Genomic DNA, 18,480 nt, shown 5'->3' with positions numbered 1-18,480 from the left:
TATGCGGAAACCTTTGCTCCTGTGGCGAAAATCAATACTATACGAGTTCTGTTATCATTGGCTGCCAATCTTGAGTGTCATTTACAGCAATATGATGTAAAGAATGCTTTTCTTCATGGAGATCTAAAAGAAGAGGTATATATGTCATTACCACCAGGATATGATGCTCTTCATAATTTTGGTAGTATGGCGTGTAGATTGAAGAAAGCCTTATATGGTTTGAAGCAGTCTCCGCGAGCCTGGTTTGGTATATTTCGATTTGCTATGAAAAAGTATAGGTACTTGCAGAGCGATGCATATCACACTTTGTTTTTGAAGAAAGTGGGTGATAAAATTACAGCTCTTATTATATATGTGGATGATATGATAGTGACAGGGAATGATCTCACAAAGATGAGTAAATTGAAGGCTTGTCTGTCTTCTGAGTTGGACATGAAGGATTTGGGTGGATTAAAGTACTTCTTAGGTATTGAGGTTAACCGTTCCAACCAAGGTATCTTTCTGTCACAACGTAAATATGTGCTCGACTTACTAGAAGAGACAGGAATGCTTGGCTGTGAGCCAATCAAGTCCCCTATGGAGTAGAATCACGGGTTGGAGGAATGTCCTGACCAAACTCCAGCTAACAAAGGGCGATACCAGAGGTTAGTTGGACGCTTGATTTATTTGTCCCATAGTAGACTTGATATTGCATATGCCGTAAGTGTGGTAAGCAGATTCATGCACAATCCGGGTAAGCAACATATGGATGCAGTTGTTCGGATCTTGAGGTATTTGAAGTCAGCACCAGGACAGGGTCTTTTGTTTTTAAAACATGGCAATACAGATATTTTTGGGTACTCAGACTCAGATTGGGCTGGCAAAGGAGATAGAAGATCAACATCGGGTTATTTTACCTTTGTTGGAGGTAATCTTGTTACTTGGAAGAGCAAGAAACAAAAGGTTGTTTCTTTGTCCAATGCAGAGGCCGAGTATCGAGCAATGGTGAAAGGCATTTGTGAATTACTCTGGTTAAAAAGGCTTATGGGGGAGTTGGGTTTCTCTTCTGGAGAGCCTATGAAGTTGTTTTGTGATAACCAGTCTGCAATTGAGATTGCAGAAAACCCAGTACAACATGATCAAACAAAGCATGTGGAAATAGACTGGAACTTTATCTATGAGAAGTTGGAGAACAAGGAAATTACAGTGCCATTTGTTAATACTAAAGGTCAAGCTTGCCGTAATGTTAACAAAAGCTCTCTCGAACACAGCATTTGCCGATTCCCTTGTCAAGTTGGGCATATATGATATATACGCTCCACCTTAAGGGGGAGTGTTGAATACTATGGGAATGTATCGGCATAGTCTAGATATAGGTTATTATGGTAAGATATTATCTCTAGGATTTAGGTATAATTCTCTTACCTATCTTTCCATATTTATGTACTCAGCCACTCCTATTTAAACATTAGCTTTTCTGAATGTAACAACTAACTATCACTGAATATATATTCAATCTTTTCCATCTACTCTTAATTCTAGTTATAATTCATAATTGCAATGTAGATGTTAGAGATTGCACAACACTCTAGTAAGAAGAAATAGATAGATTGGCAAAGGGAATGAAGTAGAGGCAGAAAACAATTGTGTTGGCAAATGAGAACTAAACATGGGATTTACATGTTTATATTGCACCAATGTTCTTAAGGCCTAAGACAACCCCGACACCAATAATGTGGCCTACAGTTCCACATGCCAATGTATCTGCAAGGGTGAAACCTGCTGGGTCTCCAGTCTGCAAGCCAGAATCCCTCACCTCAAGCTTTAAACCTGCTGTAGCCTTCCTGTTAGCTGAAGGAGCTAATCCAAACCTTCCAGCAAATAACATGAGGGAAGTGGTTGTAATCATAATCTGTTCATCAGTCAGAAGCATTCCTTAAACTTCTCCTCTATCCATAACATTAATTAGCATATTGAAAGAAATATAAGAATCTGATTGAATCCATACCAAGTTTGTTGACGAGCCAATGAAGCTGCAACGGACGCCCAAAGCACCCTTTCCCTTTCTCCTAAGAGGTTGAACTGTTGCCTACACGTTAACAAGTACGTAAATTATTCGACCTTGCTGAAGCAATGGGAAGGACAATGTAACCGAATTTTCCAATTCTTTTACCATTGTCTAAAGATGTTTGTACCCAATATCTGCAAGTTAATGAAGTCCTACGCGAGGATATGGTATAACTAATTGTATCATCATTTCGTATCAGACTCTGCACCTGGGTTCAAGTCACTACCCCTTAGTTCTCGTTAGGCGAGGTACATAGGATTCATGTTGTCAGTGACAGGACTAGGGTTGTATGGCACGACACATGATGGAATAATAAGATTTTAGATTTACGAGTTCACTAAAGCCTCAAGGTAAGATCAGTAGTATATTATGACTATGAGAAGTAAACTGAGAAAATTTCTGTTATATAACAAGTTTCTACTTTCTAGCCTAGTCAAACATAAAAGATGGGCGGATGCTTACCAGGCTACCCACAGGGGCATTTGATGCTCGCGCGCGTAGTCCAGTGAACTGGGGAAGAGAAGTCATCACTGTGGCTTGAGAAGCGAGTTGAGCTGCCATTTCTAATCAACAATCAGATTGTCTTCCCTGCAATTGCAATTCCCTTTTTGTATATTTTTTGCAGTACGATATAACCTCTCTGTTGTTTATAAGTGCACTACCTACAGCCACATAGGAGAGTTGTGGCTCCAAATCTCCAATCAAAGTAGAAGTTGGATATGCAGATTCCGGTGCTGACATGGAGCCCTTTGATTTGGTATCAGCTTATATATTGGATAAGGTTTGGGTGTGTAGAATTTAGTCTTTGATCTGTTATGGTCAACTGGAATGAAATTTTGTTGTTGGAGCATATATATGCGGTAAAACTTTCGCAAACATGCACAAAATAATTTCCCATAGCATTCTTAATTATTGATGGATAATTCTCTGTTAGGAAACAACAAAATTGCTTGGGCTTCAAATAAAAATTGCTCTTTCACACTACTTGAACCAAACTTTGTAAATTTACATGCTGCAGTAAAATACATCTGCTAAAATGAATTCACAACACCTGATGAGAATTCAAGTTTGGAGACCATGGAGGAGAAATGAATCCAACGTAAGATTACCAAACTTTTACAGAGCAAAGGAAACAAAAACATGCCTGTTCAGTGTTCACCAAATACTGGACGTGCCCTGTTTATAACAAGTAAACCCAAGCCACTCAGGCCAACTCCAAAATGTTGGAATAAATGAGCACCCAGTACGAGAAATTACCAGCTTCTCCTTCCTACAGTAACACTTAACTTTCTGAAATCAGATTCTCCTCTCACGCTTTACTTCTCCCCAAACATACTCTCTCGTCCATCATTCTCTGCATGATCTCCATTGTTCGACCCATAGGTGGAATCCAGTACATCAATAAATGAATAATGCAATCACTAGTTAGAGTCCCTCCTAAACACTACATTCTACGAGCAAAAGACCAATCAATCCAGACAATAAAACTTAAGTACATGCCTCAATTATTTCCAGAGAAAACACATTGGCAGTGCAAATATTCTTCACCATCCGCTCTGCATCTTTCGAGCAACATGTACATTTGAGAAATTTACAATTTATCAGAGCAGGCTGATTGCAGAGAGGTCTTTTCACTTGCTCCATGAAGTGAATGAACATGATAATTTACACCAAGAACGTATAACTATGTACACGAGAAACACAGAGTAGGGTTTACTCCAAATATAATTGATAGATTTAGCATCTCCTATCGTGACCATCAGAGACTATCCTCTGTTCTACGCTTCTTCAGTTGCAAACAGATAGCTTTTCCCAGTCACTGGGGCACTAGGCTTTACCTCCTATAGCATGTTTCAAACAGAGTCCATTAGATAATATGATCATATAGTCAAGCATGCAAAGTTATTTTTCTTTACCGAACGCACTACCAACAGTTCAAAAATAACAATACTCCAGCATTATGAAGGCCTCAAGAAAGAGAGACAGGAGAATAGGGAGGAACTACCAGGTGAGGAGAAGCGTTTTTGCTTTTGAGGAGAAGCGTTATTGGTTTTGAAGGTATTAGTGACCACATTCATAAACTGTTTTGTCTAAGGCCTTCAAACAACGCAAAATCTTTCAACAAGGGTTTCCGCTAAACAGGCTAGTAGTCAGTCCAACCTTGTTCTTCGGTGATAATAAATGTGCGCGTCATTCACATTGGACTACTATGGATACAAAAGTGCGTATATCAGTTTCACAGATTATATAATCAAGAACTTATAGAACCAGAGGAGTTATTAGCATCCAAGACTTGCTATTAGTCTATAACGAGAACCACATTACTTTTATTTTGTAGTTAATCTTTACTTTATCATTCTCCATTATATTATGACAGTCAGGACAAACCCCCACGAGTAGTACTAGAAGATGTTTTGGGGAGCTGACACAAAATTGGGTGCAGGAACAAGGAAGGCCTTATCCTAACTATATCTTAAGTTTAGAAATTTAAATCGGAGCACAATCAAGATATCTTAAGTTTTTATGAAGACCACTAGAAGTCTACAAATACAGGTCAAAGATTGTGACAGGAAGAAAATTTTCCAAAATGTCTTCATAAAAACACACATGACACTATGGTTTTTCTCAACTATTAAGTGGGAATGAACATTGGCTTTGAGAAGTGACTTCAGAACTAGTTACATGCTGATGTTTAAATTTTCTACTTATGTTACAATGGTAGTTGCAGAAACATTTTCAAATACATTATGTACACAGCACATGCACTAAAAAACTTGAAATTATAAGACAAAACAATAATTTGCATTGGCCACTTGCCAAGCTTCTTATGAGAGGGTTCTGCTAGCAGATGTTTACAAAGCAATCCATACAAGAATAAATTGAACAAGATGACTACATAATTCAACTCCTAAAACTCTGATTTATTGATTGGGCTCTTTTAACAGAATTACTAATGTTTTAACTAGTAGGACCACATTAGAACAAGATATCCTTATACTTATACTTCTATAAATAGTTTTCACTCATATGAGATAACACATGCATGTGTTATTATCCAAAAGTCACTCAATGATCTAATCTAAGGTTCATAACGTGTTCCTCGATGTCCCCAAGAAAAACAAGTCAGTGAAATACGAATTACTATTATACAATGAGGCAAATGTAAAGAAACATATAGACAAGAAATTGCATCCAACAGTCACAATGAAGTAGTTACAACATGTTAAACAACTATATAATTATCCAAAATTCTCAGATACTACACTTACTATCAAGGTCTGATGTCACCATGGACTAGGTGTAACCCAAATGTGTGGAGGGCGAATTGATCGTGAATGGCTAGACCAACATGGAAACATTTTGAGGCTACCATCTTCTAACATGAACACACCTACATCATGATCAGCCCGCGCACCACCATCATTAGCTTCAGTGTATTCATCAGTGAAATAGATTCTATTCCCATTACATCCTGGAAAATCAGAAGCCAACAAACACAAAGAAGAATTCCCACCCAAGAAAAACATACGATCGCCTAAGCTTTTCACAGGAACCCAATTCATGTCACTAGCAACTAATTCAAAAACATCAAACCCAACTGTTGAATAGATTAAATCAGGCTCAACATCACTTACAAAATTTAGATACCTAGTAACCAGAAAAATCCCCCCAGTATCCGAAACCACCAAATAAAGTATATCACCATCACATTTTACAGGTGGAAAAATAAAACTCACTACAGGTTTATTTCCACCAAGATCAAAAACCGCAACACCCCCTTTCTTACTAACAGCATAAAACATACCATTGTGATACACAACATCCTCAGAATATAATCGCGCATCATCAATCATACTCCAACTATCACTCTCCTCTTTACAGAATGCCAATTCATCACTTTCGTTCAAAATTGCAACAGCGATACATTTCTCATTAAGTGGGCTAGTAGATAACACAATTTTCCTAATAAACAAATTGCGCATATCTTTCAAGTTTCGCGTATATCTACCCCCACCTGGCCTTCTCTCAATAATGTACTCCTTACCCAATTTATAAACATCATAATCCAATACATTCGGAAATGTACTTATAACTGGAAGCTGAAATTGCTCTTTTGTAAGTATATTCAATAAATAAATACTTGGTGTTTGGTCTAGTAATACTAACCATCCATTAGATGATCCACAACACCGCCTTTGGCGCGTTTCTGGTAACTCTAAGCGATAAAATTTGTTGTCTGAAAGACTAAAGGATGTGCGAATTCTACCGCGATTTTGGCCTAATGGAAGTAAAAGCCAAGGGAATTGACAAGGTAGGTGGCGTGGACGAGATGGAAGATTAGAATGAAAGTTTACGCATGTGGAACGGAATCGAATGTAGTCTTTGTAGATTTTAAGTTTTGAAGCAATGGATAAAAGTAATTCAGGTGGAAGTTGGGACATAGGTGCAGCCATTTGTTTGAGAGAAACAAGATTAAGAAATGGAAAAAAAGGAAGTTGGTTTGGATAATACAGAAGAGTTTGACGACAGGGACACAAGAAAGAGAAGTGGTTCGTCTTGCTTGCCTTGTTGGTGCAAGATTGTCCATTACTTGTTGTCCGCTGTCCGTACAGGACTACAGGTACATTTTTAAGCGCAGAGCTTTTTTTGCGTCCAATTGGTTGGGCTTCATTGGCCAATACGTACAGCCCATGGCCCTTTTAAGTCACCCGAAGAACGTAATTGAGTTTGCTTGAAGACCAAGTAGAATTTTGGAGAGCAAAGAGGTAAGGAATCTTCGTCTTTTTCCTTTACCAATTTTTTCTAGTTTAGAGTATAAGATGACTGATTGGTCAAATCCTCCCAACTTTTTATTAGAACGGTCACAGAAAGATTGGTGAACAACTTCGTGGATTTAATTCGATTCCGATGTGTATGCAAGTCCTGGAAACTTGTTTCAGTAAAAACCCACAAAACCTACCTCCACAACTTTGGCTTTTGCTTCCTTTCGACAAGAAGGTCGATACTCAATGTCGATATCTAAACCTTCAAGATAACAAAACTTACTGTCTTTCTGTTTATGGAAAAACTTTTGGATCCTTGTCTATAGTAAACCCTTTTCCGATGGTTTACTCCTTGAGTCCAATTACCGGAAGCCAAATACAAAGTTTTGAGCGGCGAGTACATAGGGTCAAGTGGCTATATTCACCGGAGATTCAAGAAAAGTACATAAAAAAAGCGGTTTTATCTTCCTGTCCTACTAGTTTGATTGATAATGAGTGTTAGTTATGAGTATTTTTCGTGATGGTTCTTTAGGGTTTTATCATATGGGTAATACTGATTGGGCTCACGTAGGGTTCGAATCAAAGATCAAAATATTCAAAACGCTTACCAAACAAAAAAAAAAAAATACTGATTGGGCTCACGTAGTCCCTCCGGAATATTCAAAACGTTATGAAGATATTGTGTATTTCAAGGGGAAATTCTATGCAGTTGATAATGATGGACGCGTTTTGGATTGTGATGTTAGTGGTCCTTCGCCAGTGATTACTGAAATCAGAACAAAAGCTAATTCCTATTCCACTTGTGATTATTCTTTGGTGGAATCAGCTGGGGAGCTATTGCTGGTTAGGAAAATATCTAATGTGGATTTCGAAGTTCTTCAATTAGATCCGATTAGCAAAACTTGGGCAGAGGTTAGAACATTACAGAATCATGCGATTTTCTTGGATTATAAAAACTCTGACATCTCTTTTAGTTTATGAAGATTCTGGATTTAAAGGGAACTGTATTTATTTCAATTATAACAACTTCAAATCTTACAATTGGAAGGAATTCACAACCTCATGATGTAGGTATCCAGGGCCGTTCTTGAGTTTTCAATAGCCCGTGCAAACATCGAAATGTGGCCCTCTTCCAGTACTCTTCCATCAACACAAAATGGATTATCGAAATATTCCCTTCTCACATTTTTGGCTGCAAAAGCTTTCAAAGTTAATTTTCTTTAAAAATTCATTTTCAATAGATATTAATGCTAGCCCATTTAGTCTTTCTTGTATACTTAAAAGTCTCCTGATATGCTTAATACTTAAATGAAGATGAACGATAGTGGTATGCGTCTGCTTGATGAAGTCACTGCACACTTCACAATTCACATGACAATTTGTAATGTCTGCAATTAAAATATATATACAACACTAAATTAGACTAGATTACTTTGGAATTAAATTGAGTTATTAAAATAATATTTAAGAAAGGGAAAATTGATTTTAATCTCTAACTTACTTGAAGAAGAATCAAAAGTTAGGTGAATAATCAAAGTGAAAACTAATACAAATCCACAATTGTAAAAAGAAATTTTGAGAATGAGAGGATATTAGATGATCAGAAAGTGAAATGGTGAATGATTTTTTTTGTACTCTTTCTTTTGTATTAGAGTAATTGAGGCAAATAATTAATGAGGTATCTAGTCGTTGAGAAGATCTATTTTTTCGATAATACTCATTTATTATATATCTTATTTCCTATTTTTACGAAAATAATTAATGGGGAAAGAGAATATGAAGGGATATTTCTGTTGCTTATTGTGATTTGTGAAATTTCTAGTTTTTTAGGTGTGTGATTTGCCAAATAGGCCTTTTCTACTAATATTATTTTTTTGGGCCTTGTATATTGGGGCCCTATGCGGTCGCCCACATTGCACCTGCTCAGGACCGGACCTGTAGGTATCTGTTAGAAGATTTCACTAGAAAGTCACACTTCAATCTAGTTACTTTCTATCCCAAATGATTTCAACTTGGAGCTCACACTAAGGAAATCACTCACCCAAGACTTTGGTAGTTATCACAACAAACTCAACATGCAAAACCACTAATTTATCATCACAATCACAGCAAACAATAAATATGGAAGTAAATGATGCAAAGAGACACAAAGATTTAAGGTGGTTCGGTAAATGTTACCTACATCCACATAAGAGCCGAGTTTCCTTTATAGCAAAGATTGAAGAGTTTACAAGAGGTAACAAGAATCAAGAACAAGAGGCCTCACTCAAACCCTAGCTCAATAGAGCTCCCACAATACCCAAGAAATGAATCTCTCAAAGTTGTCTTAAAACCCTATTCTATTTCCTTTATATAGGTACACATAGAAAAAGGTGAGAAAATGGGCTTTGGGCCGAAATATCGAAACACTGTCTAAATTTCAATAGGCATGAGCTAGGTGTCATACGACCAAGGCATGGGTGGTGGGTCTTTCTTTTTTGCTAACTTCCAATAACTTTCGCAAGGCATGAGCGCGGGGTGCGCCTCGACCAAGGCATGGTCGAGCGCGTAGCGCGCCCCCTTCGTTGCCAACTTCTAGTAACTTTCTCACAGCATGAGCACGGGGTGCGCCTTGGACAAGACCAAGTGGAGCGCAGGGTGCGCCTTATTCTCCAAACAGAAAATCGTGAAAGCGGCATAGTCGGACACCGGAGCAAAGCTCGACGGTTCCACAACCCAACAATCTCCCACTTGGAACTTTCGAGATTCTACATGCACATCACATCTCAATTGTAACAACTCAATCCAAATCCAATTTACTAATGAAACACTCGGCTCATCCATCATGGTCTTCAAGCAAGAAGACCCACCGAAGTTGAACACTTCAACTTCATCTTCACAACACCCCTACCATGACATAGACATGTCTCCATGGTACTCCATGAATAACACAATATCCGTTTCACTGCTTCCCAATGATGTTTGCCAATGTTAGCCATAAACCTCCAAGCAACTCCCACTGCATGGGATATATTCGGGTGCGTGCAGACCATGTACCATCGCCTAGGGGCTTGTTGGAAACCACGCAAGCTCTTTCTCAGCTTGCGCACCATAATCTCTTTATCCTTCTGTAGGAAACCCAACAGTTGTTGCGTGTAAATCTCCTCAACATGGTCACAATGGAGGTGAGCAATTTTCACATCTAACTGCTTAAGGTTTAAACCTTCTGCTATAACAATACTAAACACTGACTGAAAAGTGTTTGGGGAGAATATCATTGCCATGTATCTCTTGGAACCATTATGTTCCTTCTTGACTCGATACACCCATTTGCTATGTAAAGTCATGTCCTTGGGTACTTTGGCCAACTCCCAAGTGACACTAAAGACGAGGGACTTCGTCTCATCATGCATAACAAGCTCCCACTTGCTAGCATCACCAACCTCCAATGCCGCATCATAGCAATGAGGTCCACCATCATCAATGAATAAATAGGTGGAGGGAGGATACTTCATGTTCGGTACAGTTTGCCTGGATAACCTCCTTAGTGCACGAGGTGGAGATGGACTTGGTGGCGTAGTCTTTTCACCTGAGTCACTACTATCATCATCTGACTGTGGAACTTCCACAACACCACGACTCATATCAGAGCCTTCCAACTCAACAACATACCGGTGTCACTATCTCAGAAGGCTCCATGGGCTCGTGTTTCTTTTACGTCCTGTACAAAACCGTCTCACTGAACAAGGCATCTCTGCTTCGAATAATTTTCCGGTTTTGGTCATCCCAAAAATGATAACCAAGATCATCATTGCCATATCCAATGAAGGTACACTTGACATCAAGCTTACTCCTAGCTTGGTCACTAGTGTGCACATAGGACTCACACCCAAACACTCTCAAATGGGAAAGGTTCACATCCTTCCTGCTCCACACTTCCTCTGGAATCCTGAAATCCAAAGGTACTGATGGTCCTCGGTTGATCAGGTAAGTTGCTGTGCTAACACTCTCTGCCCAAAATTGCTCAGGCAGGCCTGCTAGTGTACGCATACACCTAGCCCTATCTGTCAGTGTTCTAATCATCCGCTTTGTGACCCCATTCTCCTGAAATGTCCCTCGCAAAGTCTTTTCCATCTTGATGCCACTGTTAGCACAATACTTCTTAAGACCTGAGTCAACATACTCTCCACAATTATCGGATCTCAGTTTCTTCACCTTGAAGCATGTCTCATTCTCAACCATGGTCTTCCACGTCTTGAACACTTCCAATACCTCAGACTTGTGTCTCAAGAAATAGACCCATACCTTCCTAGTATGGTCATAAATGAAAGTCACACAATATAACTTTCCGCCAAGTGAAGAGACATTAGCTGGCCCCCAGACATCTGTATGAATCAACTCAAGCTTCTTAACTTTCAGAGTTCGACCCATCTCCTGAAAACTCACCCTTCTCTGCTTTTCAAAGATGCATTCTCGCAGAAGTCAAAGTCTGTCGACTATAATGGGAGTTTACCAGTGGAGTGAAGTATTTGCATTCCTTTCCCACTCATGTGACCAAGTCTGCAGTGCCAAATATTTGGATCCTCTTTGCCATTTGCCACGACATTCGACCCACACCCGTGTGCGATCATATAGAGAGTACCATCCTTGTCGCCTTTAGCGACTATTAGAGAACCCTTAAAGACTTTCCAAGTATCCCTCGTGAAGATTGTAACAAATCCTTCACTAGCCAATTGACCCACCGAAATCAAATTCTTCCTCAAATCCGGAACGTGTCGAACATCCCTCAATAACCATGTCCTATCTTTCAACTTGACACGGACATCACCTTTGCCAACAATGGCACAAGATTGGTCATCACCAAGAAAGACCTTTCCATGGTCACCTTTGGTGTAGTTCTCAAAGAACTCTCGATTTGAGGTCACATGGAATGATGCGCCGGAATCTAAAACCCAATACTCCTTATTGTTCTTCATCGAACATATCAAAGCATTATCTTCCACTTAAACTATATTAGCTTTTTGATTCTTCTTGTAGTTGTCATTCCTTGGTGCTTGGCATCGGTTACTATAGTGGCCAGGCAAACCACAATTGTAACATATAATGATATTATCATCTCTAGGCTCATCACTAGGGGCATGAGAGTTTATTCTCCCCCTTCTATTTTTCGGTCTACCACAACCCTTGTGCATGTGCATCCCTTCGCTCTCGGTACTCAAAGCCGAACCCGATGTCAAGGCCCTATCCGAACTCCTTCGAATTTCATCCGCTAGTATCATACTAACAACATCGTCGAATTTCAACTTATTCATTCCCGTCAAGCCACTAATAGCCGCAACCGTAGCCTTCCAACTTGGAGGCATTTGTCCTATTATCGCCAACGCTCTCACTTCATCACTAAATGTAATCTCAACCGACTCCAATTGGTCTTTCGTTTGGTTGAATTCATTTAAGTGATCCTTGAAGGAATCATTCTCCGACATTCTCATAGAGAAGAGCTTGGTAATCAAATAGACCTTGTTCGCGGCCAAAGGTTGCTCATACATGCACGTGAGTGCCTTCATGAGAGACTTCGCCGTCTTCTCATTTTTAATATTGAAGGCCACCGACTTTGAGAGACTCAATCGAATTGTCGCCAATACTTTTTTATCTAGCAAATCCCATTCACTTTGCTTGTAACTCGTTGGCTTCTCTCCCATCAAAGGTTCATACAAATCTTTTTGGTAAAGGTAGTCGTCAATTTGCATCTTTCAATAGCCGAAGTTTGTACCATCAAACTTCTCTATCTTGTGACTTTCTTTGTCGGTCGTCATGACTTCCAATGAACCAAACAATGGTGAAGACCCTTTCAGAGGAATTTCTACAAACACCTAGCTTCTAATGGTAAAGGTGAAGTCTTTTCCTCACACACCCTGTATACACTGATTCAGAAATCAAGCTCTGATACTACTTGTTGGGAGATTTCACTAGAAAGTCATACCTCAATCTAGTTATTTTCTATCCCAAATGATTTCAACTTGGAGCTCACACCAAGAAAATCACCCACCCAAGACTTTGGTAGTTATCACAATAAACTTAACATGCAAAACCACTAATTTATCATCACAATCATAGCAAACAATAAATATAGAAGTAAATTATGCAAAGAGACAAAAAGATTTAAAGTGGTTCGGTAAATGTTACCTACATCCATATAAGAGCCGAGTTTCCTTTATAGCAAAGATTGCAGAGTTTACAAGAGGTAACAAGAATCAAGAACAAGAGGCCTCACTCAAACCCTAGCTCAATAGAGCTTCCACAATACCTAAGAAATGAATCTCTCAAAGTTGTCTCAAAACCCTATTTTATTTCCTTTATATAGGTACACATAGAAAAATGTGAGAAAATGGGCTTTGGGCCAAAATATCGAAACACTGTCAAAATTTTGGTAGGCATGAGCGCAGAGTGCGCCCTGACCAAGGCATGGGCGAGCGCAAGTCGCGCCCCCTTATTTGCTGACTTCCAGTAACTTTCACAAGGCATGAGTGCGGGGTGCGCCTTAACCAAGGCATGGTCGAGTGCAGGGTGCGCCCCCTTTGCTGCCAACTTCCAGTAATTTTCTCACAGCATGAGCGCGGGATGCACCTTGGACAAGACCAAGTGGAGCACAGGGTGCGCCTTCTTCTCCAAACAGAAAATCGTGAAAGCGGCATAGTCGGACACCGGAGCAAAGCTCGACGGTTCCACAACACAACAGTATCTTCAATTTAGAAGATGAAAGTGTTGAGAAGTTTTGTGGTTACAGTTGTGATTCACGGTCTATTACACAACCACAGATCTGGGTAACAATTTTCCCTTGGTAGATGGTATGGCATGTACTGACTAGCTATTATTTGTAATTTTTCTGTATTTCAATTCTAACTTGTTGGATTTGCTGCTGTTAATCTGTAACAAGGTAATGGAACTAAACAGGGCAAAAGAAACACTTGTCGTGCTAGCTACTTCATTTTTAATCCTACTGCCTATTTTTTGCTAGCAGGGTTCTTAGAACATTTACAGTATTATAGTTTCTTAATGCATGATACACAGGAACAAAACATTGTAAATGTATCTATTTCATAGCATTGAATTCGACAGGAACCATCATGTACCTCACATTCTAGGGAATCTTATACCTAGTTATGCAATCCGACCTTACCAACCATAGAAAAAATCGGTGAAGACTAGTCTCAAGGCTATGCAATCTAGTCTGGAGGCTCAATTTCAATTTTGTAGCGAGGGTTGTAGCTCAGAAGACCGGCCAAGGCTAATGCCTCAAGTTTAAATCCCTGAGATACCTTGAGACTGTTGCCTCCTTTTTACTCTACTCTTCTTATATATGTAACCTTGATTTCTCAGGCATCGATTCTAGTATTGTCTCTTGGATCAAATGATCAGTTAGGCTTGACATTTGTTAGTATAGATTTGCCGCCAGTCTTTCAGATGAATCTGGTTCAAGATTTTAAGTACTTGTACAGAATTTTGGAAGAAGAAGTGACTTTCTACTAATGGTGTGAATGCTACAACCACTTACTGGTGGGAATTTGTTGCGAGTAGACTCCTAAATGAATGTTAAACATAACAAAACCCCACCTCCATCCGTTTTTTTATACAATTGTCAGCAGTTAGCACTTACCGCACTTACCACAGAATCTCCGGCATGAGCTCGTTTTAGCAACTTCATTTTTGAGTATTTGCGAGATTTATCTATGACATCTCTTGCACAAAATCAAAATGCCCCCACTTTAAGCACTCCCCCTCCAAAAGTTGCCCTCTTTATATATGAAACCTTAGCTTTACGTCTTAAGACATCTGAGAAATCAACTAGAGAAAATCCCAGAAAAGACTTCCTCCACTGTTTGGTTAGGCACACAAAATGAAGTGTTTGAATGATCTTTTATAGAGCTGTTCTTCACTTTTATAGTTTTTAAATAAATCACTCATTATCTCTTTTGGCTTCGGTTATTTTTAATGGAATTTAGGGGAATTGCATTTTTTTCTACTGATAACTGCTTCAAAGATAACGATAGAGGTATGGCAGAAGCCAGAACCAAAAGATGTAGCTAGGCCAGAATCTACAACTTAGAGAATATATGGCTGTCTCAAGCCATTGGCTGGTTACAAACTTACAATATGCTTTCCAGATTATAAGAGAACCACCTATTTGGGTTATTACATGCCATCAGCCGTATATTTAGTTCTCCTTCAAACTACACTTGTATGCTAAAATACGTGAAGAAAATAAGAAATAACGAACTTTACCAAAAAATAAAAAATAACGAAAAATGAGCTAGATTAAGTCTATATATCCACGCTATTATGTAAATGAAACCTTAGAATAACTAATTCACACCAACTTTTGGATCTAGCAACACATAAAATGGAGTTGATCTATGAATATAATGTTCTTATTTGAAGAAAAGATGTAAACCTCTGTACAGAAGCACAAACCTTGAGAGCCAAAATTAATAGAAGGTCTGAAACATCTATGACAGTGAAGCTTATGAAGCCGATCCCAAGTCGAGCGATCCCGCCTATTCGTGTAAACACCCTTAAACCCAACAAATCTTTACTATATACCAGTTCTAGAGTACACCCTCTTATGGGTGCGCTGGTACAATACACTCTTGATTATAGACTCTGCCATGCAATACACCTTCACCTTTTGCTTGATGGAGGGTCCAAATGTAATAGCACATGTACAACTTGCGTACTCTAGAATTTGGCATATCTTTACTATTTAGAAAAGGTGATTCCATTGGGCACTCATCAAATTGGATTGGGCAACCCCTCAAAAAAAAAGAAATTTTACAAATTTGCCATATTACAAATTTGCCATAAAGCCCAAGCCCAAAGAACCAATTCAACGGTATTGCCAAAAGCGAACCCCCGACCACCGACCATGTCGTGCGAGTGTACACTCAAACGACTTGGCGAAGTCGTTTGTTTACACTCAAACGACATGGTGGGTGGTCGTTTGAGTGTAAACGAAACGCATATGACCATGTCGTTTAAGTGAAAACGAAAACGACTTCTCCAAGTCGTTTGAGTGTATACTTTCGGGACGACATGACCAAGTCGTTTGAGTGTTACTCACACTAACACTTGAAACTTCTGGCCCATGTAGTTTTGATTATACAATGAAACTACTGGCGACCATGTAGTTTGAGTGTGTACATGAAACTACGCACGTTTGGCCATGTCGTTTTGAGTGTGCACTCAAACTACATGACCAAGTCGTTTTGAGTGTACACTCAAACTACATGGCGGCCAGTAGTTTTGGTGTTACTCACACTAACACTCAAACTTCTGGCGGCCATGTCGTTTGAGTGTACACTCAAACTACATGGCCGCGTAGTTTCGGTGTTAGTGTGAGTAACACTCAAACGACTTGTCCATATCGTTTGAATATACACTCAAACGACTTGGCCATCTAGTTTGAGTGTAACTCAAACTCAAAGTAACACTCAAGCGACATGGTCATGTAGATGCGAGTGTACACTCAAACGACTTGGACATGTAATTTGAGTTTACACTCAACGACTTGGTCGCGTGTTTGAGTGTACACTCAAACGGCGATGGACACGCACTCAAACGATTCCAAATGCACTCAAAGCGATTTCAATTGAATTAGAAAAATTGAAACCGATTTAAAAATTGGGTTAGAAACAACACAATTACATCAATAAAACTACATGCACTCTACACTCTTTATCTGTTATGACATAGTATCTTTATAACCAAGTTAAAACATGTAATCAAACATGCTATAAAATCTAAAATAATAATTTGTTTTATATCTAAACTTGTTATTATTATTATTTTTTCAATTGTGAATCATAAACTAGTTTGGGGTTTAGAGTTCAGAGTTCAAGGTTTAGAAATTTCGTACCAACATATTTCACTTAATTATTTGAAATAATAATTTGTTTTATATCTAAACTTGTTATTTTTTATTTTATTTTTAAAATTGTGAATCATAAAACTAGGTTGAGATTTAGGGTTTAGGGTTTAGAGTTATTTACAAATTTAGGTGCTAACAAATTTTACTTAATTATTCAAAATAATAATTTGTTTTATTTATAAACTTATTATTTTTTATTTTCTTTTCAAATTTTGAATCATAATCTAGTTTGGGGTTTGGGGTTTGGGTTTTAGGGTTTAGGGTTTACAAATTTAAATGCATAAAAACAAAAAAAATTTAATTTCAAACATATTTCACTAAATTATCCAAATCTAAAATAATAATCTGTTTTATATCTAAACTTGTTATTTTCCATTTTTTTATTCAATTGTAAATAATAAACTAGTTTGGGGGTTTACAAATATATTTCACTCAATTATTCGAAATATATCAAAATTTCAAATATATATAGAATACTCATTCACTTTCGGTTTAGAGTTTAGGGTTTTACATAGAATACTCAAGTTTTCTACATACTCAAGTTTTCTACACACTCAAGTTTCTCTAAATGGAACATGAAGATGAAGAAGAAGTATTTGAGGTAATGTTTGATGTACAACAACAAATTAGAGAAGAACAACAAATTAGAGAAAGGAAAAAATAGAAGATATGTTGAAAGTGAAGAAGTGGAACAAAATGTTGAAGGTCAAGGTGAAGAATTTGAAGATCGCGACAAGTCGAAAGCAAATGAAATTCGAGAAATCGTCGACGACAAAATGCAAAACCTAAATAATGAGGTAACACTTGATTAAAATGAATACAAAACACTTGATTGATTGAATGAATGAATGAATGGATGCAAAATGAATGAATGCAAAACCCGAGCCCAAACGACATGGTCGGGTCGGTTTGGTAACACTATCAAACGACATGGGCCTGTGGTTTGAGAACACTACTGAACGACATGGCGGTGTAGTTTGAGAACACTACTGGAACGACATGGGTGGTGTAGTTTGAGAACACTACTGGAACGACATGGCTGGGTCGTTTCATTACACTGAGAACTACATGGCGGTCGTTTCATTACACTATAGAACTACATGGCCGGGTCGTTTGGACTCTTGATGAAACTACATGGCTGGGTCGTTTGAAACTAAATGCATTGTTTGAGACTCTTGTTTTATTCTTCTATATGTAGAATTCTTTGCCGCTATCCGGGGAACCGATCTTACGCAAACTCGAATGATGTGGATTGTCAACCGATTTTAAGTGATACTGTGAAAATTTTTACTACGTGAAGAGGTATGATTGAGTAAGCATTGATTTCATTTTTTTTTAAATTTTCTAAATATAATTTTATTAGTGTATTAATAATAGTTGTTGTTTTTTATGTGTTTAGGTCTTTCATACACGTAGCGAGGCAATCGATTGGGCAACCGCTAGAGGAAGACAAGTTAATGTTGTTGTGGTCATTGAAAAGTCGGAGTGTGCCAAAGGAAACCGAGTAGCAAGATTGAATTTGGCTTGTGAGTGCTCGGGTGTGTATCGGTCACACAAGAAGGAAGGCGAAGAGAAGGCTAATAAGAGAAGGTCGGGAACCAAGAAATCGGGATGTCCATTTAAGTTAAAAGGTATTTTCAACCTTGCACCTTGTCGATAGTTGGAAAATTGTCGATCTTAATGGTGTTCACAACCATCCATTGGCGAAGACCCTTGAAGGACATGCATTTGCTACTTTCGACTAACCGTTCGAGTTAAGTATTTGTCGA

General features: G+C 38.5%; 3 protein-coding genes and 1 long non-coding RNA gene across 5 annotated transcripts; 1 reads left to right on the top strand and 3 right to left on the bottom strand.

The window, feature by feature from the left end:
- The first annotated feature begins 720 nt into the window (after positions 1-720).
- On the top strand, positions 721-1,287 carry LOC147491763 (secreted RxLR effector protein 161-like). The gene has a single exon (XM_086567325.1). It carries the CDS (start codon positions 721-723, stop codon positions 1,285-1,287), a length of 567 nt encoding a protein of 188 aa, XP_086423451.1.
- A 281-nt stretch (positions 1,288-1,568) lies between these two features.
- PSAK (photosystem I subunit K) lies at positions 1,569-3,824 on the bottom strand. Its single transcript, XM_086565670.1, has 3 exons — positions 2,510-3,824; positions 1,988-2,068; positions 1,569-1,891 (listed from the first exon to the last, which is right to left on the bottom strand). The coding sequence occupies exons 1-3, from the start codon at positions 2,606-2,608 to the stop codon at positions 1,664-1,666; spliced, it is 408 nt and encodes a 135-aa protein (XP_086421796.1). The 5' UTR covers positions 2,609-3,824; the 3' UTR covers positions 1,569-1,663.
- On the bottom strand, positions 3,004-6,679 carry LOC147491761 (F-box protein SKIP23-like). The gene is made up of 2 exons (XM_086565669.1): positions 5,317-6,679; positions 3,004-3,888 (listed from the first exon to the last, which is right to left on the bottom strand). The coding sequence occupies exon 1, from the start codon at positions 6,499-6,501 to the stop codon at positions 5,332-5,334; it is 1,170 nt and encodes a 389-aa protein (XP_086421795.1). The 5' UTR covers positions 6,502-6,679; the 3' UTR covers positions 3,004-3,888; positions 5,317-5,331.
- A 1,122-nt stretch (positions 6,680-7,801) lies between these two features.
- Positions 7,802-15,538, bottom strand: LOC147491760 (uncharacterized). Of its 2 annotated transcripts, none has more exons than XR_015198860.1 (2): positions 15,259-15,538; positions 7,802-8,198 (listed from the first exon to the last, which is right to left on the bottom strand). It is a non-coding gene; the product is annotated as an uncharacterized LOC147491760 (long non-coding RNA). The 2 variants fall into 2 exon arrangements; XR_015198861.1 differs by having other exon boundaries at positions 7,802-8,002.
- Between the last annotated feature and the right edge of the window lie 2,942 nt (positions 15,539-18,480).

The sequence above is a fragment of the Coptis chinensis genome, chromosome 6 (assembly GCF_015680905.1).
Source record: "Coptis chinensis isolate HL-2020 chromosome 6, ASM1568090v1, whole genome shotgun sequence".
NCBI lineage: Eukaryota > Viridiplantae > Streptophyta > Magnoliopsida > Ranunculales > Ranunculaceae > Coptis > Coptis chinensis.
The sequence above is the reverse complement of the archived record's forward strand: the minus strand, read 5'-3'. Positions and strand labels throughout refer to the sequence as shown.

Coding starts and splice junctions, on each gene's coding strand:
- LOC147491763 (XM_086567325.1), top strand. CDS start 721: ATGCACAATCCGGGTAAGCAACATATGGATGCAGTTGTTCGGATCTTG.
- PSAK (XM_086565670.1), bottom strand. CDS start 2,608: ATGGCAGCTCAACTCGCTTCTCAAGCCACAGTGATGACTTCTCTTCCC. Junction 2,069..2,509: donor ATGCCCCTGTGGGTAGCCTG/GTAAGCATCCGC, acceptor GTTAACGTGTAG/GCAACAGTTCAACCTCTTAG. Junction 1,892..1,987: donor TTGGCTCGTCAACAAACTTG/GTATGGATTCAA, acceptor ACTGATGAACAG/ATTATGATTACAACCACTTC.
- LOC147491761 (XM_086565669.1), bottom strand. CDS start 6,501: ATGGCTGCACCTATGTCCCAACTTCCACCTGAATTACTTTTATCCATT.